The following is a 27,424-nucleotide window of genomic DNA, read 5'->3' as shown; positions in this document are numbered from 1 at the left end:
AATAATTTAGCATGTGCTATTTTAATATTCTGCATCATTGAGGAACATTTAAATATTTCGTGAGTTGAGAAACAAAGATGTAGTAATGGGAAGAATTATTATTTAAAGAATGATGGGCTAAGCATGATGCACACCTGTGATTCCTGCCACTCAGGAAGCTAAGGTAGGATGATGGTATGGAAGAAGGTCTTTCTAAGTGTGATGCAAAAATCCAGAAGCCACAAATGATAAATAAAGTCAGCCATATGAAAAAATTGTATATGTTTCACCTGGTATTAACTACTGCAAACATTGAAAAGATAAGTTCTCACAAAAGAACTTACTGCAATTTGTCACAGGCAAAGGCTAATAATTTCCCTAATATGTTTCCTACAGATCAGCAAGAAAACAAGCTTTTCTCATGCATATGTTAATAAAAATGTAAATCAGTACAATCTTCCAGGTGCTATGGCACATACCTGTAATCCCAGACACTCAGAAGGATGAGGTAGGATGATCCCAAGTTTGAGGCAAGCCAGCAGCTTAGCAAGATCTTGTCTCAAAATAAAAAATAAAAAGGACTTGGGAGGATAGTTAGGTGGTAGAGTTCCCCTTGATTCAATCCCTAGTACTAAAAAATATTAAAAAAAATAAGTAGAATCTGTAGCAACAATTTGTCAGGATCTGTCAATATGTATAAACCATACATGGCCTTTGAACCAGGAATTCTGTTTTTAGAATTGTGAATGTACACCTAATTTATTGTAGCATTGTTAAAATGGCAGAATTCAAATGTTTATCAGTAGGGAATCTCAATGAATTCTGATATATGTCATACAAATTAATGAAGAAATTTTTTATTACTATTATGGTCAAATGCCCAAGATATATTAATTGAAAATTGCAAGATGCAGTGAATAATGTGTTATGTGCATATATATGTGTATAATTGCTTTTATTTAAATATCTCTTGACGAGACAGTAAAAATCTTTAGTGATGGGACCTAGGGATGAATGAAAGTGTGACTTGAATCTTGAACTATGTGTATATAAGAACTATTTGAAATATAAATGAAATTAACAGGAAAGAATAGGAGTGACCAACAGTTTGATGTCACAAAGAGGGCTATTCCATTTGGCAATTAAAAATGCTGATCTTGCTGGGTGTGATCATGCACGCGTGTAATCCCAGTGGCTCAGGAGGCTGAGACAGGAGGTTCAAAGCCATCCTCAGCAATAGTAAGGCACTAAGCAACTCAGTGAGACCCTATCTCTAGATAAAATACAAAAAAGGGGTGTGTGTGCAGCTCAGTGGTTGAGTGCCTCAGAGTTCAATCCCTGGTACCAAAAAAAAAAAAAAAATTATGTCTTCAAAAATTGTTGACATGGAATAATGTTCAGACAATAATTGTTTTTAAAAATTAAATAAAACAACATATATAGCATGATCCAAATTTTATACAACATAAATTCATAGAGAAAGGAAATTTTTTAAACTAAAACATCAATAGCTATTATCTATAGGCTGTGTGGGATAACACTGATATGAGTCTGTTAGTTTCTGTTTGGTCTTCAAGGGGAGGATATTTCCTGTTTATACTGCGTTTATAATAATACAGGACTTCTTTTTTTCTTAGAGCGCAAATACCCAATAGATTTTCTTTCCTAAAAACTTTTTTACTTTAAGAAATTGAGTTTTCTAAACGTTCACTGTCTCTTTACTTCACCAGCTCTAATAAAAGTTGGCTTAACTTTTGTTGTTGTCGTGCTAGGAATTGAACCCATGGCCTTGTGCATGCGAAGCGAGATAGGGAATTGAAAACAACCATTATGTTTGGCTTCAGTTTTCATCTGTAAATTGTAGGGCAGTCCTATTTTCTGAGAATGAGCTGGAGTAGAGATGAGGTAAAAAGAAATGAAAAAACAAAACCTTCATCATTGGTATGGGGAATACAAGAAATATATAATTATGGAGAAATAAAAGCTGAGCTGATTGAAAATCAGACATAATTGGAAGATAAAAATACAGAGTATGCATTGCCAGACATAACCTTAAAGACATGTACATTCTCAGTAGTGAACTACTGTTTTTTTTTTTTTTTTTTTGGTACTTGGGACTGAACCCAGGGGCTCTGAACCACCCATGAGCCACATTTCCAACCTTTTTTTTTTCTTTTTTTGAGACAGGGTCTCCCTAAGTTGCCAAGGCTGGCTTTGAACTTGCAAATCCACCTTGCCTCAGCTTCTCAAGCTTCTAAGATTAACAGTTGTGTGTGTGCCAACACACCTGGTGAAAATCTAGGTTTTTTTAAAGATTGAATAGATTTTAGATTTTAACAATTACTTTTCAGCCTGAAGGTAAAAGTATTATAGTTAATTTTGACTTGAAATTATTTTGTATTTAAACAGGAATGATTGTGATAAGTATGTTTATCGTATGCAAAAAAATCATAAAAGTAACGGTGGCATTGTCTGGGGCAATGTTAAGAAAAAAAGGGTAAGTATTTTTATTATTTTATCCAACATTTATCTATAGAACCCTGAAGATATGACATATTATAATAGCTATATAATAGTCCATGCCCTACAGATACTTAAATTCTAATATGTGGCCATGATAACTAAATAACTACTGTAAGATTACAGATGGAAGCTCGTAGACCAAACATTTGAGCAAGGTAAGAATGAGTAAAAAGAGTGTCTATTCAGTTACCAGGGAATAATCAGACTAATTAAATCATGATTTTTATAGAAGACATTTCATCAGCTTCCATGCAGCTTTAGAATAATTTTCAGATGGTTTTCAGATTCATCTACTTAATGATAACCAGACATAAGTAGCAAGATTTTAGAAAAGCTAATTAACCTCAAATTTCCTCAAAGCTAATCTTGCAGAATAATTTATGGGGACAGGAAATTCATACCCTAAAAGTACTCCTTTTCTTCCCTAACTTAATTTGAAATGTTTATGCTGCATACTGGCTAGAATATAATTCCTCTCTCAGAGTCTCTAAATATTGGCATTACGTAATCACATACATGTTCCTGGGCTTCACTTATACACAGGAAATAGTAAGTATTTCACTAGGACCTTGCTTTAAAATCAGTCTGGGGACTCTTGTTCTTCCAAAGAAATTTGAATACCATAAATGAACTAGATAGACTCCTTAGTGATCCTTAAGATTCCCTTTCTACAGTCCCACAATTCTTAGGGGGAGAAAGCCATGGAATGAATGGGAGTCTAAAGATTTGACTCAACCAGGCATTGTGGCACACACCTGTGATTCCAGTGGCTTACGAGGATCATGAGTTCAAAGCCAGCCTCAGCAACTTAGTGAGCTGCTAAGCAACTCAATGAGACCCTGTCTCTAAATAAAATACAAAATAGGGCTGGGATGTGGCTCAATGGTTAAGTGTAAGATTTGTCTTTTTTTCCAGTAAACTGGTTCTTGCTAAGTTCCCCAGTCCAGTGCTTCTCAAATGTGTGCACAAAGAGTGCCAATTGTGGCTAGTATTTTGAAAAACCTTGTATATGAAATGCACTTAAAATTTTGCATATGTTACCAACATTTTAAGCCAAGACTTTGAGGTAGGGGAACTAATACTTTGATAGTATAATGTTTTCCAAATATGAACTTTTTTTTTTTTTTGCTAAAGTCAGTTATTTGATTATGATAAAATATATTTTTACTAGCCAAGGATTTTAATTATTTAAATGAAATAAATACTTCAATATTGGCTTTTAGAAGCATATAGACTATCCTTTAGCCATTGTAGCATTAGTTTGTAATGTTTTCTTATAGTAATGTTTGACAACAATGAGAAACAACATCAAACAAGTTGTGATTTTTGCCCTGGATGAATGCAAAATAAAATTAGGCTCTTGACAAATAACTATCAAGCAATTTAACTGTTATACTGTGTATTAAGCATACTTAATTTTGTCTAGGCTTGAGGAGTCATCAAAGTAGGTACCACTTACCTATAAATGTGAACTCTTTTATAGGTTGAAACTAATTTCTCAACTCCAACATCAAGAAAAACCCTTTTTAACCAAGGTAATTTATTTATCTATTTTGTAAATAAGGCATCTATTATTTGGTAATATTTATTTAAACAATCCTGAAATTGTTGTTAGTTCCTTACACTTTTTCAATTTTCACTAAAATTACTTGGATATGTATTAATCCTTTTTATTAAATATCTCCTTACAGACTTAGGAGACACATCTGGTATTGGAAAACTTTTAACTAATGCTATGGAACCTTCAGATGAAGAAGAGATAGATGATTATTTTTCAAATTCTGATTCTGAATAGTAAAAATGAGAATGATTTAATGATTTTTATCATAAATCAGACAGTATATTTGTATCTCCATTGGGTGAATAAGTATTTTTTCATAATGTAGCTTCATATGAAAATATGGATTTTTTTCCCAAAGGTTTCATGTTTGTATTAAAATATCCTGTCGAATATTCCTCATTGCTGCAGCTTGTTTACACAGCTATATATTTGTGTGTTTTGTAATATTAAAATATAGTTAAGTTTCTTATAAGCATCTAAGTCTGTTTACTTTAATGATTTAATAAAATCATGTCCCAAATAACACTTTTTAAAGTCTTGCTACCCTAAAAAGGGGAGGTGAGGAGATGAAAGAAGTTGGATTAATGACTTCTGAATTCATGAAAAATTACAGCATTTGTCACCACCATAGTTGATTTAATGTTTAAATTATGCATTGTTGAAACTATTTAACGTTTCTCTCATTTCTCATGATCTCCCTATGAAACCAATGTAACTTTAATTTATTGATTTTTAAATATTTTACTGGAGAACAGATGCTGCTGCATTCTACCACCCTGCTTTCATTTGCAGACATACAAGTTAATAGATCCACCATTATAAGGAGCCAAGTTAATGAATATTATGTCATAGTAAACATTCTTTCTTTTACTTACAGCTCTTTAGAAATAACATTTTAGTGTAATTCTGTCATTATGTTTCGGAATTTGACATAAAAATATTTTCTTTCTGGTTATAGTACACATTCATTCCTAACTGTTCAAATAAAGTTAGTCTTTATAATATTTGTTTCCAGGTTGTTTTTATTTTTGCTTTATTGACTGATCAGAGAAAGAAAACAAATACACATTTTGTTAAGGGTGCTGATAGTTTCTTAGTAGAAGTTTTTCTACTTGAGCATTTCTAAAAAGTTTACTTGGGGGCTGGGGTTGTGGCTTAGTGGTAGAGCACTTCCCTAGCATACATGAGGCAACTGGGTTCGATTTTCAGCTCCACATATAAATAAATGAATAAAGTAAAGGCCCATCAACGTCTAAAAAAAATTTTAAAAGATTACTTAAAAATAGCATGATTAGACTATGCCGCAGTCTCTGGCTGGGCACAAATCACGAGTCTCTACACAGCTTGTAGATTCAAACAGCAATTCTTTATTCCCGAACTCACACCGGCCGTCTACAAACACGTTCTGGGGGAATTCACGTTCTCTGCTCAAATCCACTTCTCCCAAAATCACTCTCTGCCCAAATCCACACCGCAGGGGCTTCTGTCTCCCAAAATATACTGTCTGACCCTAAGCACTCAAGAGGAACTCAGCAGCAGGATACGCCCTATTCTAAAGGGGGAACACCCTAATCTCCTATTATGCTAAACTGCCCTATTCTAAAGGGGGAACACCCTAATCTCCTATTATGCTAAACCGCCCTATTCTAAAGGGGGAACACCCTAAACACGGATCCTGCCCTGGTCCTTGAGCAAGGTCACCTTTCAGAAGTCCTTCCACTAGACAGCATGGGAGTAAGCTGGCAAGGAATTTGTCATACCTACTTGGCTGATGGCTCCCAGCAAGACTACCCTTCTTCTTTAAACTACTATGATTATTTCCATTCCCACAACCCTTAGTAGATGTAGGATGGAATAAAGCAAAGGAAAAATATAAAAGGTTTATTTTAGAGTGGCCCTAAAAAAATACCATTTACAACTTAGGTGCCAATATTTGACATTACATTCTGCTGCTTAAATTTACGGTAGTATATTAGAAGTTAAGAAATCCATGACACAAAAGTATTTTATAACATTAAGTCAAATCTAATAACAAAAAATTTTGGAATGGCATACACTTGACTCAGAACACAAGTCTTACTCTCAGTGCTCATATTCCCTCTGTCCAGTCTAAACTCCTTCAGTGTCCTTTTCTACTTTGGTGGTATCCTACCCTGCCAGGTTCCTGGTAGTCCCATTTCTATTAGGTCATAAAGTAAATTAATAATGTTTAAGGTAAGATAAGTAACCTCTGAAGAAGAAAAAGCAAAAATGCAAAAGACTTTAAAAGGCTCAAGTATTAAAATAATTAGATTAGTAATCAAAAAGATAAATAGTAAAGGGACACAAATGAGGCTGCTGCTTATTAGTTCTTCTAGACTGACTTTTAAAAAGAGTCTAATTTATATTCAAAATAAAAACAAAGTCATGTTAAATTAATAACATCACAAACATAATGGGTGAAAACCAAATACATTCAATAACTTGTTCAAAAAACTTTTTCCAGCCAGGTACTATGACATACACCTGTAATCCCATGGACTTGGGAGGAGAGGCTGAGTCAGGAGAATTGCATGTTTGAGATACTGTCTAAATAAAAAGGACAGGGATGTAGCTCAGTGGTTGAATGTTCCTAAGTTGATCGATCCCTAGTACCACACATACATGGGGAAAAAAAGTGCCGCTTTTTTCTATTCTATATAAATAAATCTACTTTGATTAAAGATAAACCTCCCTAAGCAATCTGGTGAAAACTTGTCTCAAAATAACGGGGGTAGGGGATTTAGCTCAGTGGTAAAGTAGCCCTGGGTTCAATCCCTAGGGAAATCCACTCCCCTCACACACACAAGAAATAGTAAGTTCTAAGCTCTTATGCCACTTAGACTATATTTCAACAACAAAAGTAATAGTTTGGAGTCCATATTATTAGGACTTGAATATACTTGACTTGTATACCTTTGGTGGAGGTGACATTCAGTTAAAATTTTTTAAATTTATTCTAATTTGTTATATACGACAGAATAATGTGATTCAATTCATGGTACACTATATAGACACAATTTTTCATGTCTGATTGTACACAAAGTAGAGCCACACCATTTGTGTCTTCATACATTTAGTTAAGATAATGATGTCCATCTCATTCCACTGTCTTTCCTATCCCGATTCCCCTTCCCTTCCCCTCCATCCCCTTGCCCTATCTAAATTTTCTACTTTCCTAGTGACTGGGTCATTGATCTGACAAGACACCTACTACTTAAACCTTATCAATATATATGTTTAGATTCAGTACATTTAAAATATTGGCAATATTATAGTTCATATATAGGAATAATGGTTTGTAACCACTAAGTTGGCAGTAGGCATGGATACTATTCATGCTAAGAAATAACAATGATAATACATCTTGCAGGGAAAATCCCAGAACACATCTCAGCTTTTATTTTCTCCTCAATAGTACCTGTAACAAAACATTGATTTATTAAATAAAGAAATTAATCTCATAATCTAGTCAAAATGTTTACTAAGCATTAAAGAATTTCTTTTAAAATAATTTGTATAATCTACATAAATAAAAATGTACAAAATATCTTTCAATGATAAGGAAATATTCTGTTACATATTTTAAACTGGCACAAACCACAGCAATGATTACTGAAGTGCATTTAGAATTCTGAGAGTACAATAACTGCATCTTGAGTAGTCCCTGATCATGTATCAGATTTCAATCTATCTTTAAGGTCATTTGGTAACATTTCCGTATCAAATATGTAGTGAACATATCTATAGATCTCCTCAGCTTTTTGATGAGTCACTTGTGCACAGGTGGAGATTTCTTGAGGTGAGCTGAAAAATAAATGGGACAAAAACATTATACTATTAACTTTTGGTTTTTATAAAATTTAATATTCTTACCTAAAGAACACCAAATAGCATTTAAGATAAATCACCTCTTCCTGAGCATTACACATGCAGCTGATAAGTCTTTAGCATTAGTTAAATAAAACAAAAACATTTCATTTATATAAAAATCATCTGCTTTAATGATTTCAATATGTGTAATCAACTGAATATTTGATATCTCCCCAAAATTCATGTGTTGGAACTCTGATCCCAAATTGATGGTGCTGGTTTCTGTCTCCTCCTACTACTACCACCCCCAAAAAAGGTTCATGTGTAGAGAACTTGGTCCTCCAGGCAGCAGTTCTGGAAGATGGTAAGGACCTTTAAGAGGTGGGGCCTAGTGGGAGAAGTTTAGATTCCTGGAGGCAGCACTGCCTTTGGCAGGGATTGTAGGATCCCTGTTTCTCTCCCTGTACCTGGTTTGATAAAATCAAGTGCTCCTGCCTTTGCTATCCACTCCATGAGGTAACACAGAATCACTACAGAGCCTTTGCTGTGCTTGTTGAACTTTCAATCTCCAAAATGGGCTAAACAAACCTTTCTGTGCCAGTTACTTCATTAGCATAACAGTGGGATGACTTAACACAGATGATATTTGGAGGTGGGGACTATGGGAGGTAAGTTGATCATAAGGGTAAGAGTCCTCAGCACCCTTTAAAAAGAGGCCCCAGCTAACTCTGCTTCTACCCCGAGAGAATACAGGAGGAAGTCAGTAGTCTGCAACCCAGAAGAGAGGGCCTTTGCCAAAACCCAACCATGTTGCCACCTAGACTTCAGACTTCTAGCCTCTAGAACTCTTTATAAGTCAGCCAACCAGTGTATGGGATTATAGCAGCCCAAATTAACTAAGACACCATACCTTTTATGGACCTTTAATTAAAATAAACTTACGTTCTAATATATCCTTCTGCAAGCAATATAATAATCAAAAACCAGGCTAGGGGTATGGTTCAATGAAAAAGTACTTGTCTAGCATGCACAAAGTCCTGGGATTGATCCTTGGCACTTTAAAACAAGCAAAACTAGTATAATTCTCAACTTGAATGTTCTAGTTACAGAACTGAATGGCCCAAAAATGTTAGAATGCAAGGTCAAACTGTTGTCTATCTCCCCATAGAGCTCTAAGCAACTTGAAGGCAAGGCCTACTCCCCCCTGCCCCCAATTAGTGTCTCATCTTCATGAATTAACCAATACTTGGTACCAGTTAACAGGCAAAAACAAAACAAAACAAAACAAAACAGTTTATTAATGGTCACTGAGTCTTTTTTGAAAATATTAAAATTCTATGAAATGCTTCTAAGAATCATTTAAAAGTAATCATTATAAAATGTTACAAAAATAGACATACCTGTTAGCCATCTCTTGCACAGATGTAAACTGGTGACACATATTTAATGCAGTTATATAACTTATATTGGGAATACTTAAATAAAATTGAAGTGCCTCACATTTACTACTGTTTACCACTGTTGGAACATGAATACCAACATTCTTTCTTTGTTCCACTAAAGACAATTCCTTTAGCAAATCTGCAGTTTCTTCTTGGCAGGAACTGAAAAGAATTCGAATTCCAGCACCAATTAAGGTGGTCAGCAGACTGTCATAACTCTTTGTTCTCTTGAACATCCTTGATGTGTCTCCTAAATATTTCATGTTTAGGAAAATATAAACTTTAGTAACTAACACTAAGTAGAATCATTAATTTATATTTTTTAAATACCAAGATCTATAGCACTGAACAAACTAGTGCAACATTCTACTACTGAGAAACTGACAGCAAACGTTTTAAAGTGACTCTCTAATATCTAAGAGATATTAAGGAGAACTTCAACTGAAATCAACATAGGAAGGTGAAAATATAAGGGAGAATTTATATTTCTAGATAATTCACTTTTGAAGACCAAGGCTATATTATTAATTTCTTATTGCTGGCATAGATGAAGGGCTCCTTAATTATTGGTTTAACTAATATAAAAAAATTATTTCATGTACTTATTCCAAAGGTAAACTACAGAAATATCCTGCATGCCCATTTTAATGTTACTTCATCATTAATTTATTAGCCTAACATTCCTGTTCATTTTCTTTTCCATATTCTAGTTACAACCTGTTTTTGGCATTCCCCACTTATGCCCACCCCATTTATACCATTTTGTAACAGGCCAGTTAACCAAGAAGCTGGTTATGTAATTTTTTTCTGTTACTTTCTCTCTGTTCTAAATCTAATTCCTTTATCCCTCACTTGTTGAATTAAAAAGAAAAAAAAAAAAACCTTAATTTAACTGAAAGATAAAATTTACTTATCCAAGGTCACATGGTTCACCAGTGAAAAAGTTGCCTAATTCTCAAATCAATGTTTTACATAAACTATACTATTTCGTTTTATGTGTAAGTCTTCAATTTGTCCATAATGGCTTTTGCCTACATGATTTCACTTAATGCTCATAATATGATAAAATGAGTGTTACAAGTATATGGTTAATACTTACTCATCAGAGGGAGTGATCTATCAAGGTAACAAACATCACATAGCTATAAAGAAGCTGGATTTCATTTGTTTGTTTTTTTTTTTAGCAGTGCTGGTGATCAAACCCAGTGCCTCAGGAATGCCAAGCAAATGCTCCACTACTGAGCCACATCCCCATCAAGAAACTTGAAATCAATACATCTGGATTCCATTTCCTTTGATCTTTTCACTATTCTCTGGAACTCCCCATACAATTAAATAATAACCACAGAAATTCCCTAATTTGTAACTCCAATTTGACATTTCCAAATTTATCTTAGCACCCATTTCAATGACCAATTGCAAAGTTAATCTTCATGTTCATTCAAAGTTGAGTTCTTGAGCAGTTAAATCTGCTGCTTTTCTTATAATCATATTGCAATAAACAGCACCATTACCTAACTGGCCAGTAACCAAGAAGTTGGTCAAGTAAGAGTAATTCTCAACTCTTCCAACCAACTCCTACAAATCCTGACTCTTAAGCATCTCTTTGATCCTACTTCTGTTCTCCACTGCTGCTTTATTTAAGGCCCTCCTCTCTCAGATTCTTGAAGTCATGATTGACTTTACTTGCCTTCAGTTCTCATAGGTTTCATTTAATTACAACAACTGATGATAAACATAATGGCATTAAAATGTGAAATGACATTCATCGAGTTAAGTATTTATATTTTAATAGTTTTCTATTGCTTGACAGTAGAATAATAAATAGTCAAGTTCCTATTCAGGCTCCTAAACAAATATTTTAAAATACAAACCTGTTTTTTCTCTGTCTTTTTCCACAATCACACATATTCTTTCAAACATGTTCTGTAGGTGTTGGATCTGCTCGATGAGCTTGTTCTTATTGACAGTATTTAACATCTCAGATTGAGACTTCCTTTCCACCACCATGCGATTACTCACAATGTAATCACAGCCATTAAGAGGACATACCTCTACTTGAAACCCATGGATTGCTCTTAAGGAAGAAATAACTTCTACACCAGAAGTGATTTCACGACTGTCTACAAGAATACAAGTTCTTTTTCCTTCCTGTGGAATTTTAAGAGAACTATGCATCTCAGTCAAATGTGGTCTTGAACTGAAACCATATGAAATTCTAGAATCCTGCAAAGTACTACAAACCTGAAAGAAGAGAAAACACTGATCACAATCTGGTTAAATATGTATTAGTGTCACATACTTTTCACACCTCATGCTGATTCTTCTTACTGATAATGTTCAGGTCTTTTCCTTCAACAAGTCTAATGTGACTAATTAAAGAACAAGTCCCCATTTTTACTTATTTATTTATTTTTTATTGGTTGTTCAAAACATTACAAAGCTCTTGACATATCATATTTCATACATTAGATTCAAGTGGGTTATGAACTCCCATTTTTACCCCAAATACAGATTGCAGAATCACATCGGTTACACATCCACATTTTTACATAATGCCATATTAGTAACTGTTGTATTCTGCTACCTTTCCTATCCTCTACTATGCCCCCTCCCCTCCCCTCCCCTCCCATCATTTTTACAACTCAAAAAACATCGTAAGGCTATAATTAAAAACAAAAGCCAAGAGCAATAAGATCTAATTAAAGTAGGAGAAAGTCTAAACAATGAATAGGAAAGGAAAATAAGTTTTTAAAAGTAAAGTTGTTCTAAATTTTAGCCTAGCTAGAGATTTAAAAAAAAAAAAAAGATTAAATAATAACCTGAAAGCAGATTTGAGTTTATCTCAAATAATAAGAAAATTAGACAAGAGATCATTGAAAAATAACTGGGAGATTTTGATAACCAAAAAGTGTCTTATCTGAAAACAATTAAATCTCCTAAATAACATTGTTTTGTTATAGTGCTGTGCTGGGTAAAGAATCCAAGACTTCATGTATGCTAGGCAAGTACAATGCCACTGAGCTAAATTCTAAATAACATATTTTAAAAGATAATTAAGGGCTAGAGATGAAGGCTCTTTGGTAGAGCACATGCATAGCGTGCTTGAGGTCCTGGGTTCAATCCCCAGCACTGGGGGGAAGAAAAAATTAAAATGCTTAACTGGCTGAAAAGCAAGTAAGGAACGCACAGAAGTGAAAAACAAAAGTTAGGCTGGGCACAGTGGCACACACCTCTAATCCCAGCAGCTGGGGATGCTCAGGCAGGAGGATCCCAAGTTCTTTTTTTCTTTTTTTTTTTAAAGAGAGAGAGAGAGAGAATTTTAATGTTTACTTTTTAGTTATCGAATTTTAATATTTATTTTTTAGTTATCGGCGGACACAACATCTTTGTTGGTATGTGATGCTGAGGATCAAACCCGGGCCGCATGCATGCCAGATGAGCGCGCTACAGCTTGAGCCACATCCCCAGCCCGGATCCCAAGTTCAAAGCCAGTCTCAGCAATGGTGAGGCGCTAAGCAACTCAGTGAGACCTTGTCTTTAAATAAAATACAAAACAGGACTGCGAACATGGTTCAGTGGTGGAATGCCCAAGTTCAATCCCCAATACCAAAAAAAAAAAAAAAGAGTTCTACAAGTTGATTAAGGCAGAACAAACCCAGATTCCCTTAGAAAAATTCTACCAAATCCTGTGGACCATTACCTTTTCTTTTCAGAGACACTACATGAAAAAGATGCATAGTACTAGCTGTCCAAACACCTACCCAAAACACAGTTAAACAGTATAAATGCTTAGTAAGAAATAAAATCTATTCCACAAAAGCAGAAAGAAAAAAACAGTCAATCTTGACATCTGAAAAGGAGGGGAAAATCCTATCAGAACCAGTAGTCACAAACTAGCCCTTCAGTCCTGTAAGCCTGTACCAAAATCCTGTACACAATACACACAAACCTCAAACAATTTAAAACGCGCTCAGAAAAGAAATGCAGGGGCTGAGGTTGTAGCTCAGTGGTATGTCACTTGCCTAGCACTGGTGAGGCTCTGGTTCTATCCTTAGCACCATATAAAAATAAATAAAATAAAGGGCTGGGTGTAGTGATGCATGCCTGTAATCCCAGAAACTCGGGAGACTGAGACAGGAAAGATTGCAAGTTCAAAGCCTTTAGCAATTTAGCAAGCACCTAGCTAATTCACCAAGACCCTGTCTCAAATTTTAAAAAAATGAAAAATGAGGGCTGGGGTGGTAACTCTGTGGTACAGTACTTGCCTAGCACATGAGAGGCACTGGGTTTGATCCTCAGCACCACATCAAATAAATAAATACACATACTATGAAAATGGTGCTATAATAAGAAAAATGACAACTTGAAATGACACATGAAAACACCATTTCTCACTATATTGATAACATTCTCTATTAATGAGGATCTGGAAGAATCAGGAATTCTTTTACATTGCTGGTGGAAAGGAAAAAAAAAAAAAAAAAAAACAACAGTAAAACCCCAATGGAGAAGTTAGCAATATCTGGCACCATTATATCTGCATTTACCTTTTCAGAAACCTCATTTCCAAGAATCCACCCCAAAGCAGTACTGTCAGAATACAAGAAGATATACACACAGCTATTTGATACAGGAGTATTTACAAGAGTGAAAGATTAGAAACAACCTAAATATGAACTGTATATTTAGGTATATGCAAGTATATAGAATAATTGTATATGCAAGTATATAGAGTAATAAGGAAATATATCTATATATTACTATAAAGTAAATCCTAGGATATATATATTTAAGTGAAAAAACAAGGTGGAGAAAAATGAATGCTATCATCTATTTAAAGGAGATTCATATATAATATTTCAAAAAATGGAAAAACTAAAATATTATAAATAAATGTTATATTATATTATAAATATATATATTATTATATTATATTATAAATATATATTATATTATATATATATATATATATATATATATATATATATATATATATATAAAATAAAAAAATATTTATGTTTGAGGTGGGGCTGTGGCTCAATGGTGGAATGCTTACCTGGCATGTGTAAGGCACTGGGTTTGATCCTTAGCACCACATAATAATTAAAATAAATGTAGTATGTCCATCTACAACTAAAAAAATTTTTAAATATGTATATTTAATATACATACTTAAATATTACAGTTGTACAAGGGAGAAAACAGGGTGAAAGGCACACAAGCACAAGCAAGACTTCTTTGTATATGCTTTCTCAAAATAAAAAATGACTAGTGATGGAACTCTGCAATAAAATGCCCCTGGGGTTCAACTCCCAAATACAAAAGAAAAAAAAAAAAAAGATCAAAGACTACCAGGGCCCTATCAAAGCACGTAGGAGATATGTGGAAGAAGGGTCTCAATGGCCAAATTTGGGACATCAAAACAACCTCTAATGGTTGAAAGTTCATGAGTCTATAATGTTAAAAAAATACATAAACTACTGAGAGATGCTGGTAAAGAAACTATTGTTCTAATACTGAAGGGGAAGTATCTAGTACTGAGCCTTCCTTTCCTTTACAAACTATACTACAAGGCCAAACAGAAGACTCAAATTACTAAAAGTAGCAACAAACGGGGATATTACTTCAAGTTTTATAGAACTAAAAAGGATTATAAAAGAATACAATGAAAATAACATATGCCAACTGGAGCCAGGGATGTGGCTCAAGTGGTAGTGCGCTCGCCCAGCATGCGTAAGGCACTGGGTTCGATTCTCAGCACCATGTAAAAATAAAGATATTGTGTCCACCTAAAACTAAAAAAATAAAATAAAATATTTTAAAAAAGAAAATAACATATGCCAACAAACTGGATGATTTATATGATAATGGACAAACTCCTAGAAACACATACATTGATGGAACTGATGCAAGAACAGAGGGGGGAAAAAAAAGAATAAACAGAGCACCTGATTGGATCAATAGAAGGAGAGATTAAATTAGTAATTTAAAAAACTTCTCAACAAAGAAAAGTCTAGAAGCAGATGGCTTTGTTGATTAATTCTACCAAACATTTAAAGAAGAATCAACACCAACCTTTTTAAGCCCTTCCCAAAAAATAAGAGAAAGGACTTCTTAATTTATTCTATTAAGTCAGCACGATCCTAATACGGAAGCCAGACAAAGATACTATATGAAACCACAGATCAGAATCTCTTCAGAATATTAATGCAAAATCCTCATCAAAATACTATCAAATCAAATTCAGAAGCTTTTTAAAAGAATTATACTCCATGACCAAGGGAGATTTATACTAGGAAGGCAAAGGTAGTTCAATATATGAAAATCAATACACCACATTAATAGAATGAAGAACACACCCACAATCATCTCAATTGATACATTACAAGTCTTTGGCAATATCTAACATCTTTTCATGATAAAAACACTCAAAACCAGGAATAGAAGGTAACTTCCACACATAAATATTATGGCGACTTATGATAAGCCCAAACCAAACGTCATGCAGCTTTTCTCTTATAGCTAACAAGACAAGGATGCCCACTCTAGACATTTCTATTAACATGGAACTGGTAGTCTAGCCAAAGCAATCAAGCAAGGGAAAAAAAAAAAAAAAAAAATCCAGGGCTGGGGATGTGGCTCAAGCGGTAGCGCGCTCGCCTGGCATGCGTGCGGCCTGGGTTCGATCCTCAGCACCACATACAAAGATGTTGTGTCCGCCAAAAACTAAAAAATAAATATTAAAAAATTCTCTCTCTCTCTCTCCTCTCTCTATCTTTAAAAAAAAAAAAAAAATCCAAATTGGAAAATAACATGTAAACTACCTCTAATCACATGACTTTACGTAGTGACATCATCTTATGTATAGAAAACCCCAAAGAGTATCCTCCAGTGGCTTAAAGGTTGGTTTGGTTTGGTGCCTCTTCCACAGTAACTGCTGCTCACTTCCCGAAGGCCTGCACCAGGAAGGATTCCCAACTGATAAGTCTATGGAATTAAAAAGTGGTTGCAAATCCTCCTTGTGTTTACACCTCACAGAAATTCTAAATGCTAATGCAAATGCCTTGCCTTTTGCAATTCATTAATTTGTTAGCTGAATTCTTACTATATTTAATGGTATTCCATAATTGCCCCAAACCTGCAAGTCTGTCTTAAGGTCTAGCTGTCCTTTCTCATATATCAGCCTAAAATGGTTGTCTTACAGCTTTGTACTGGTTTCAAGAAAAATTATGATTTTGTAGTTCATATGGCTTTTTGTTGTCAGTGTAAGGGTGGGAGAGCAACACTCTTTCTGGCTTTTTATATCCTCAACTAAGATAGACATCTTAATCACTCAGAAATAATCTTTAAAATATGTTTAATATTTAATTTCAGAAAGTATAAAAATAAATGTAATGAAGAATTGGCCTCTAGAGAACTGAAAGAAAATATTGGAAGTATTTAATTATCTTAGAGTAAGTATGGCTTTCTAAAAATGACTGAAGACATGAAGTATAAAGAAAAAAACAATAGGAACTACATTAAAAAAGTGTTTTCATATGGCAAAAAAACACTAAAAACAAAAGGCAAATGCAGACAAGGAATACTGTTTGCAATATGTAAGAAAGCAAATGTTAATATTTTAATATCTGAAGGTTTTTGCCATTTTCTCAAATTTACCTTGAATTCCTTCCCCTCCTAATTTCAAGTAAGAAGCATCCTACTATATGCATGTCTATTAAATAATAGAAAAGAATTTAAAACAAGTTTCTGTCAAAATCTACTTTTACTTTTTCATAGTCCTTAAGGTTTTACTAGCCTACATCTAATTTTCAGTTAGGATACAACAAAGTTGAAATGTTTTCTAAAATGACAGTGCTTCCTGATTCCTAAAGTATTGTGAACACATTACCCAATCTATTCCTATATTATTACTACAAATGAACACATTGAAGCTCAAAGAAGCTAAGCACTTTCTTGTTCCCCAGTCTAGTCCAAGGATTTAATCTAGTCAATTTAATCTTAATTATGCCTTCAAGAAATAATTTTGTAAAAAAAAAAAGCAGGGCACAACTGGAACTGGAAGCAATTATGGATTGGGAACAATTATGTGGACACTATGGGACATGTTGCTGCGAAGGCCTAGAATGGACTAGAACATCCTGATAAGAAGTACGGAGTACAATGTTATTTACCAGGGCAGTGGGGCAAGGATGTAGATCCTGATGTAGACCAAATAATACAAAATTTTAGCTACCTAGGAAGACATGTTCAAGATACCTATTACATAAGATGGTGACTATAGTAAATAACAATATGTTGCATATCTATTCTCACTACAAACATTATAAATAATTTTAAGTAGTTTAATCTGGCCATTCCACAATGTATACATATTTCTAAACACATTATACACAATGAATATAAACTATTTATGCCAATTAAAAATTTAATTTTTTAAAAAGCCAACATTCAATCTCATTCCTAGGTGATACAAAAATAAATAAATACTTAGTTAAGGGATTCCTATTACTATGATCAACCCCTATTTAGCAAAAATACTGTAACTATAAACTCTAAAAAACTGAAAATGATTTTAGTATTTCTTTTAGTAAAGAAAGATGGGAAAAAGATAAAACTGGACTATTTATCAACAATCTGTAAAGAAACATAAAGGGGGAGATCAAACATGGTGGCGGGTGCGGAGAGATCAAGTCTCTGACCTCTACAGCTGCACGGGCATAGGGAGTCTTAAACCTTCGAAATGCTGTTTGCCCAGGAGTGCTAGGCAATGCTGAGCTGACGTGGATCTGGGGTGAACAATCTGCGCCTTCAGAACACACACTGAGCCTGGAGCGGCTGAATTCAGGCTCCCATTCGCCTGCATCTTGCAGACAAACCGCTGTGACTCAGCACTAAACGATCTCAATCCCGCTAAGACAACTTGTCGGCTTTTCCTGATCCTGCAGAGGTTATTACCAACCTAGCCTCCATAGGCAGTGGCCACAGGATTGAGACGGGGCTTGGGAGAGCCGGTCAGGACACACCCGTTGCATCAGTCACCTGGAAAAGGGAACGAACTATCGCCATTCGCATGGGATATCACCATGGCAGAGAACTGACATCACCAGAATGTTGCGGAGGAGATAACTTCATTGAAACCAGCAGCGGCAGGTGTGTAACCCCCTAGCCCCCCCCACACACAGAGGGGAAACCTCAAGAGCCCCTCCCAGCTCTCCCGTGAGCGCGATAATCAGACTGAGGGAAAAGCACTGCGGGACCCCCGGCTACCGCTCCCACCAGCGCTGACAATTGAGGTCTCCTGCACCAGCTACCGGGGGCGTGGTTACCGGAGGGCAAGCAAAATACGCTGAGGATTCTCAGCCCCAAGCTCCACAACCTTAGGGTCTGAGGGACTGGCAAACAGGGAGAGTGTGCCCAGTTGTTCAAGAAAACAGGACTCCCGGGAGCAGCAGACCTGGCATGTAGCCAGTATTGTGGTGTCACCGATGAGCAGGGCCTGGCTGGAGGAAAAGTGGGGAAGTGCCTAGACACAAGAAAGGGCCCTAGGCACTCAGGATTGGAGACCAGCCCAGTCAGGGAGGAGGAGCTGATGCACAGTGATTGATCCCCACGTATTGAGAGAAGAAGCTTGTACCGGTGGGCACAGCTCCACCTACTGGAAGAGAAGTTAATTGAACTTGAAGACTGCACTTTTAAAAATTTTTTTTATTATTTGGTTTTTTAAAAATTCTTTTATTTTTATTTTTTATTTATTTTTATTTTTTTCTATTTTTTATTTTTCTGGATAATTTTTTAAAATTTTTTTCTTTTTTTATTTTCTATTTTTTCTTTTGTCTTTTCAATTTCGTTATTCCCCTTTCCTTGAATTTTACCTGTTTACTCTCATTCTCTTTAGTGACTTATTCCCTTCCCTTCTAATACCTTTCCTCCCAAGCATCACGCTGTTTATGTGTAATTTACTAAATATGAATAGGTAAATGTTCTGAGGCGTTATATAGTGCTACCAAGTCCCTAGCTACCCGCAATTACTCCAGACCATTCTCCTGTTACTATCCCTCGTCAGTAGAGCAACCTTCCAAGGTTGCCAAGAGATACCAACCTCAATACCATTATATCATTCGACCTAAATATAAGTCCCAAGACCAAATCGCAGACTGCTATATGCCATCAGAATCCGTACACAGTTTAGGAAATGAATGAATCTGCATTAAAGTGCAACAAAACTCATCATCTCTAGTCATAGTCTCCCATCACAAAAGAGAGACTCCAGAGACACACAAAACCAAATAAATTTATAAGGGTAAATAGTAACTCAGCAGTCAAACAGAACAAGAAGTAACATGAGCAGCATGAAAAAGCAAGGAAGAAAAGGAGTACAAACAATGCAGGACAGCCAATTCAGAAAGGCTGATAAAAAATCATGAGAAAAAAATCCAAGAGATATGGGATAACATAAAAAAACCGGGATAGAGGAAGGTATAGAGGTTCAAACCAAGGGAATGAGCAACCTGTTGAATGAAATAATTATAGAAAACTTTCCAGATATAAAAAAGGAAATGGATGTACAAATTGTAGATGCATACAGGATACCAAGCATACAAAATCACAGTAGACCAACACCAAGATACATTGTTATGAAGATATCCAATATACAGAAAAAAGAGAAAATATTAAAAGCTACAAGAGAAAGGAGGCAGATTACATTCAGGGGTAAACCAATAAGGTTAACAATGGATTTTTCATCACAGACGCTGAAAGCAAGAAGATCCTGGAACAATGTATTTCAAACACTGAAAGACAATGGATGCCAACCAAGAATTTTGTATCCAGCAAAATTAAGCTTCAGGTACGACAACAAAATAAAAATCTTTCATGATAAACAAAAGTTAAAAGAATTAGCAGCCAGAAAACCAGCATTGCAAAGCATCTTGAGCAAAACACTATATAAGGGAAGAAATGAAAAACAATAACCAAAACCAACAGTGGGAAGTACCTCAGTAAAGCAAGAGGGCTGGGGGGAAAGCTAATCATGGAGAAAACAAACCAAATTAAAATTAAAAAAAAGATAAATAATCAAACATGGCTGGAAGTACAAACCATATTTCAATAGTAACTCTAAACATTTATGGCTTAAACTCACCAATAAAGCGACATAGGCTGGTAACATGGATTAAAAAAAACAAATCCAACAATATGCTGCCTCCAGGAGACACATCTGATTGGAAAAGACATACACAGGCTGAAGGTGAAAGGTTGGGAAAAAACATACCACGCACACAGTCCTCGTAAGCAAGCAGGGGTGGCCATCCTCATATCAAATAAAATCGACTTCAAGACTAAGTTAATCAAAAGGGATAAGGAAGGACATTATATACTGTTAAAAGGAACCATTCACCAACAAGACATAACAATTATCAATATTTATGCACCAAATAATGGTGCTGTGACCGTTCATAAAACACACTCTCCTCAAGTTCAAGAATCAAATAGACCACAACACAATAATTATGGGTAACTTCAACACACCTCTCTCACCATTGGACAGATCCTCCAAACAAAAGTTGAATAAAGAAACTATAGAACTCAATAACACAATCAATAACCTAGACTTAACTGACATATATAGAATATATCAACCATCATCAAGTGGATATACCTTTTTCTCAGCAGCACATGGATCCTTCTCAAAAATAGATCATATATTATGCCATAGGGCAACCCTCAGTAAATATAAAAGGTTGGAGATAATACCATGAATTTTATCTGATCATAATGGAATGAAACTGGAAATCAATGATAAAAGAAGGAAGGAAAAATCCTACATCACATGGAAAATGAACAATATGTTACTGAATGATCAATGGGTTACAGAAGACATAAAGGAGGAAATCAAAAAATTCTTAGAGATAAATGAAAATACAGACACAACATATCGGAATCTATGGGACACAATGAAAGCAGTTTTAAGAGAAAAATTCAACGCCTGGAGATCATTCTTCAAAAAAAAAAAAGAAAAAAAAAAACAACAACAAATAAATGAGCTCACACTTCATCTCAAAGCCCTAGAAAAGGAAGAGCAAAACAACAGCAAATGTAGCAGAAGGCAAGAAATAATTAAAATGAGAGCGGAAATCAACGAAATTGAAATAAAAGAAACTACTGAAAAAATTGACAAAACTAAAAGTTGGTTCTTCAAAAAAATAAATAAGATCAACAGACCCTTAGCCATGCTAACAAGGAGAAGAAGAGAGAGAACTCAAATTACTAACATATTGGATGAAAAAGGCAATATCACAACGGATGCTACAGAAATACAGAAGACAATTAGAAATTATTTTGAAAACCTATATTCCAATAAAATAGATGATAGTGAAGACATCGATAAATTTCTTAAGTCATATGATTTGCCCAGACTGAATCAGACGGATACGAACAATTTGAACAAACCAATATCAATGGATGAAATAGAAAAAGCAATCAAAAGACTACCAACCAAGAAAAGCCCAGGACCGAATGGGTATACAGCAGAGTTTTACAAAACCTTTAAAGAAGAATTAATACCAATACTTTTCAAGTTATTTCAGGAAATAGAAAAAGAGGGAGCTCTTCCAAATTCATTCTATGAGGCCAACATCACCCTGATTCCGAAACCAGACAAAGACACTTCAAAAAAAGAAAACTACAGACCAATCTCTAATGAACCTAGATGCAAAAATCCTCAATAAAATTCTGGCAAATCGGATACAAGAACACATCAAAAAAATTGTGCACCATGATCAAGTAGGATTCATTCCAGGGATGCAAGGATGGTTCAATATGCGGAAATCAATAAATGTTATTCACCATATCAATAGACTTAAAGATAAGAACCATATGATCATCTCGATAGACGCAGAAAAAGCATTCGACAAAGTACAGCATCCTTTTATGTTCAAAACACTAGAAAAACTAGGGATAACAGGAACTTACCTTAACATTGTAAAAGCTATCTATGCTAAGCCTCAGGCTAGCATCATTCTGAATGGAGAAAAATTGAAGGCATTCCCTCTAAAATCTGGAAAAAGACAGGGATGCCCTCTATCACCACTTCTATTCAATATAGTTCTCAAAATACTGGCCAGAGCAATTAGACAGACAAAAGAAATTAAAGGCATAAAATAGGAAAAGAAGAACTTAAATTATCACTATTTGCGGAAGACATGATTCTATACCTAGAAGACTCAAAAGGGTCTACAAAAAAACTACTAGAACTAATAAATGAATTCAGCAAAGTGGCAGGATATAAAATCAACACGCATAAATCAAAGGCATTCCTGTATATCAGTGACAAAATTTCTGAAATGGAAATGAGGAAAACACTCCATTCACAATATCCTCAAAAAAAATAAAATACTTGGGAATCAACCTAACAAAAGAAGTGAAAGACTTATACAATGAAAACTACAGAACCCTAAAGAGAGAAATAGAAGAAGATCTTAGAAGATGGAAATATATACCCTGTTCGTGGATAGGCATAATTAACATCATCAAAATGGCGATATTACCAAAAGTACTCTATAGGTTTAATGCAATGCCAATCAAAATTCCAATGGCATTTCTTGTAGAAATAGATAAAGCAATCATGAAATTCATATGGAAAAATAAAAGACCCAGAATAGCAAAAGAAACTCTAAGCAGAAAATGTGAATCAGGCGGTATAGCGATACCAGATTTCAAACTATACTACAGAGCAATAGTAACAAAAAAAGCATGGTACTGGTACCAAAACAGGCGGGTGGACCAATGGTACAGAACAGAGGACACAGAGACTAATCCATAAAGTTACAACTATCTTATATTTGATAAAGGGGCTAAAAGCATGCAATGGAGGAAGGATAGCATCTTCAACAAATGGTGCTGGGAAAACTGGAAATCCATATGCAACAAAATGTAACTGAATCCCCTTCTCTCGCCATGCACAAAAGTTAACTCAAAATGGATCAAGGAGCTTGATATCAAATCAGAGACTCTGCGTCTGATAGAAAAAAAAGTTGGCTCCAATCGACATATTGTGGGGTTGGGCTCCAAATTCCTTAATAGGACACCCACAGCACAAGAGTTAACAACAAGAATCAACAATTGGGACTTACTCAAACTAAAAAGTTTTTTACTCAGCAAGAGAAACAATAAGAGAAGTAAATAGGGAGCCTACATCCTGGGAACAAATTTTACTCCTCACACTTCAGATAGAGCCCTAATATCCAGAGTATACAAAGAACTCAAAAAATTAAACAATAAGATGACAAATAACCCAATTAACAAATGGGCCAAGAACCTGAACAGACACTTCTCAGAGGAGGAAATACAATCAATCAACAAATATATGAAAAAATGCTCATCATCTCTAGCAGTCAGAGAAATGCAAATCAAATGCACCCTAAGATACCATCTCACTCCAGTAAGATTGGCAGCCATTATGAAGTCAAACAACAACAAGTGCTGGAGAGGATGTGGAGAAAAGGGTACACTTGTATATTGCTGGTGGGGCTGCAAATTGGTGCGGCCAATTTGGAAAGCAGTATGGAGATTCCTTGGAAAGCTGGAAATGGAACCACCATTTGACCCAGCTATTCCCCTTCTTGGACTATTCCCTAAAGACCTTAAAAGAACATATTATAGGGATACTGCTACAATGATGTTCATAGCAGCACAATTCACAATAGCTAGAATGTGGAACCAACCCAGATGCCCTTCAATAGATGAATGGATAAAAACAATGTGGCATTTATACACAATGGAGTATTACTCTGCAATATAAAATGACAAAATCATGGAATTTGCAGGGAAATGGATGGCACTAGAGCAGGTTATGCTAAGTGAAGCTAGCCAATCCCTAAAAAACAAATGCCAAATGTCATCTTTGATATAAGGAGAGCAACTAGGAACAGAATAGGGAGGAAAAGCATGAGAAGAAGATCACCATTAAACAGGGATGAGAGGGAGGAGGGAAAGGGAGAGTGAAGGGAAATTGCATGGAAATGGAAGGAGACCTTCATGGTTATACAAAATTTCATATAAGAGGAAGTGAGGGGAAAGGGGGAAAAAAAAACAAGGGAGAGAAATGAATTACAGTAGATGGGTTAGAGAGAGAAGATGGGAGTGGAGGGGAGGGGAGGAGAGGGGAGGGGGATAGTAGAAGATAGGAAAGGCAGCAGAATACAACATACACTAGTATGGCAGTATGTAAAAAAGTGGATGTGTAACCAATGTGATTCTGCAATATGTATACGGGGTAAAAATGGGAGTTCATAATCCATTTGAATCAAATGTATGAAATATAATATGTCAAGAGCTTTGTAATGTTTTGAACAATAAAAAAAAAGAAAAAGAAAAGAAACATAAAGGGGAGAAACCAGGTACTGACTGTACACCCCTCTGCCTAATAAAAAGTTCTGTACCCACAGTCTTTTGGGGAAAAGTTAAACTTGTAACAAGTTCTGAACACATAATTTCTATTCATTTCACCTTATAGGAAGCCCTATTTTTCTACATGTTTTTTAATAAAATTATCAAGTTTTCTGGCAGAGTACTATTAAGAAAACTATTAATATACTTAAAAATTAAAACTTAAGCATTCTCTGAATTATTAATATAATTTAATATCTGATTTGCTAATTTGAAATTTTTTTCTTCAAAATATTGTTGATAATTTTTCTTGACCTAATTATTTAAAACAAAACAGAGAAAAAGAAAAAAAAAAAAAACCAGAAAAACAACAAAACTAAGATAAACCCAAGAAAAACATTTCTGGCAAACATATGAAGGTTTTTTCCTTTAATTTGATCCATACCTTTAACTGAGTTGGAAATGATCTACATTCTTTCTGTGATGCAACAGTAGTGCATGGTGGTGAGGTAGATTTGATTTGATTCTGGCTCTGAGGTCTGAAGTCCAATATTTCAGAAACTGTATCCTTTGAATTAAGTGATGTCCTTTGTTTCTGCTTTGGTGATTGATTTACTATAGTATTATGAAGAACTTGGAGCTGCAATGAAGATCCAGAAGGCTCTAAATTCAAATCCTGTTTATTCTTGTTAACAGTGCTTGAGTTACCCACAACACTAGATTCTCTTTTATCATTTACATTGTTTTCCTCTTCACTTGAATCATCTGGTAAAATAATTCTGGATAATTTCTTTTCTGAGCGTGCACAATTTTGTTTCATCTTCATTTGCTTTAGCATTACTGCACGTCTGGTTTTATATTTTTTAGTCCCATTTGCAAAATAATCATCAGTTATTAAGTTAAAATCAACACAAACTTCTTCTCCACTTGACTGGCTTTTACAAGACTCTTCTTCATCAACACAAAAACTGTCCTCTAAATAGGTTTCATCTTGCTCAGGAATCTACAAGAAAAACACAAATAAAAATAAAATTTATTTCATATAATCAGCACGTATTTACATATTCTTTTAAACATGAATGTTCATTTCACATATTCCTTAACTCAGTAATTTATTCAACTAACACATACTCATACATTCTTTATAAAGGAAAATAAGAACTTGGGGTATAAAAAACTGATTTACCCTCTAGAAATTTATAGTCTAGGGAGGGTGGCCAGAAAAGTAACCAATAATAAAAATGTAATGAGTGCTATACCATAAATGTGTGCATAGAGATAAATGTATGTATACTCACATGGTAAGTATAGAGATATGAATAATCATATTATCATACCAAATATGACAATTTATGAATACAGAAATGTTATCCATAAGTCAAAGATGACCTATAGATTTTAGAATATATTTTATGAAAAAAATTAATATTTTAAGAGAAACATGATATATGAGAATCAAAATTTTAAATAGCAGATGATACATTTCTACTCACTTCCCTTAAACATTCTCCTAATTAGAAAAAATTTTCATAATATATTCTTTGGGTTTTTTTTCTTTGTACCGAGGATTGAATTCAGGGGCACTCGACCACTGAGCCACATCCTCAGCCCTATTTTGTATTTTATTTAGAGACAGGGCCTCATTGAGTTGCTTAGCAGCTTGCTAAGTTGCTGAGGCTGACTTCGAACTCATGATCCTCCTGCATCAGCCTCCTGAGCCGCTAGGATTACAGTGTGCACCACCACAACCAGCTTGTTGGTTTTTGTTTGTTTGTTTGTTTTGTTTTATTTAATGGTGCTGGAGATTGAACCCAGGGCCTTGTGCATGCGAGGCAAGCATTCTACCAACTGAGCTATATCCCCAGGCCACTTCAAAGTATATTCTAATTGGATCAAATTATTCTTTAATAAGGCCTAAAAGGGACCTTGAGAACTAATTTAGTCCACCTTCCTGTCTCTAAGCAGAAATCTTGAATAGCCTTAATAGCCCAGCTTTAGGAACAAAATTAAGGGATCATTAACAGGAATTTATTTCAACATCAGCATCAAGAAATTCTCCATTATTATTTCTATAGTTCATACCTGTGAGAAAATGTTTACATTACTATGTTTCTTATGGATCATTTTGTACTTATTGCTCATCAATGGACTACGCAAAGATTTCACATAAATAGCTCTCATTTCAGAATCTGTAAAAGGTAAGAATTTAAGATAAAATAGAATTATTTTAAATAAAAACTGGTATTTAACTTTGACTTCAAATTTAATGATTCAAACAATGTGAAAACATTTTATTCAAATGATAGTAATACATAACAAAATATGTTGAAAAATAGTTACTCAAAAATGCAAATTCAGGACTTTTGCTTCTGAAATCAGACATCTAGTTGGGTGAACATGATTTAGACAGTGCTTTTCTATTCAAAACAAATGGATACAAAGACTTTAGGACTGTATCTGATTTATATAATTATTCTAAAAAACACAATGAAATTCAGGTAGAAAAGAAAACTTGGATTTAGAAACATTAAAAGCTACAGCCAATTTTTATGATCTACAGTTAAGTAAAAATTAGGAAATACAAGTTTTTATGCTCATCAGTTTTAAAAGTTATAGCAATGAATACCTTTTTTTTTTAAGTTTTGAAATCACATATATTTTTTTAAGTTTTGAAATCACATATATTTAAAATACACTG

At 34.6% G+C, this 27,424-nt stretch overlaps 2 protein-coding genes across 3 annotated transcripts in view; one reads left to right on the top strand and one right to left on the bottom strand.

Moving 5' to 3' along the window:
* Mis18bp1 (MIS18 binding protein 1) overlaps positions 1-4,297 on the top strand; it is a 29,404-nt gene extending 25,107 nt beyond the window's left edge. The window contains exons 14-16 of the mRNA XM_076849320.2: positions 2,389-2,476; positions 3,986-4,037; positions 4,194-4,297. Coding sequence (XP_076705435.2) covers positions 2,389-2,476; positions 3,986-4,037; positions 4,194-4,297 — 244 coding nt within the window. The remainder of the gene's footprint in view (positions 1-2,388; positions 2,477-3,985; positions 4,038-4,193) is intronic.
* Positions 4,298-7,752: 3,455 nt separating this feature from the next.
* Positions 7,753-27,424, bottom strand: part of Fancm (FA complementation group M) — a 66,800-nt gene continuing 47,128 nt past the window's right edge. For both annotated transcript variants that reach the window (XM_076848255.2, XM_076848256.2), the window contains 5 exons: positions 26,809-26,915; positions 25,172-25,729; positions 11,211-11,580; positions 9,295-9,586; positions 7,753-7,888 (listed from right to left, as the gene is read on the bottom strand). In XM_076848255.2, coding sequence (XP_076704370.2) covers positions 7,753-7,888; positions 9,295-9,586; positions 11,211-11,580; positions 25,172-25,729; positions 26,809-26,915 — 1,463 coding nt within the window. The remainder of the gene's footprint in view (positions 7,889-9,294; positions 9,587-11,210; positions 11,581-25,171; positions 25,730-26,808; positions 26,916-27,424) is intronic.

The sequence above is a fragment of the Callospermophilus lateralis genome, chromosome 3, assembly GCF_048772815.1.
Source record: "Callospermophilus lateralis isolate mCalLat2 chromosome 3, mCalLat2.hap1, whole genome shotgun sequence".
NCBI classification, from domain to species: Eukaryota; Metazoa; Chordata; class Mammalia; order Rodentia; family Sciuridae; genus Callospermophilus; species Callospermophilus lateralis.
The sequence above is the reverse complement of the archived record's forward strand: the minus strand, read 5'-3'. Positions and strand labels throughout refer to the sequence as shown.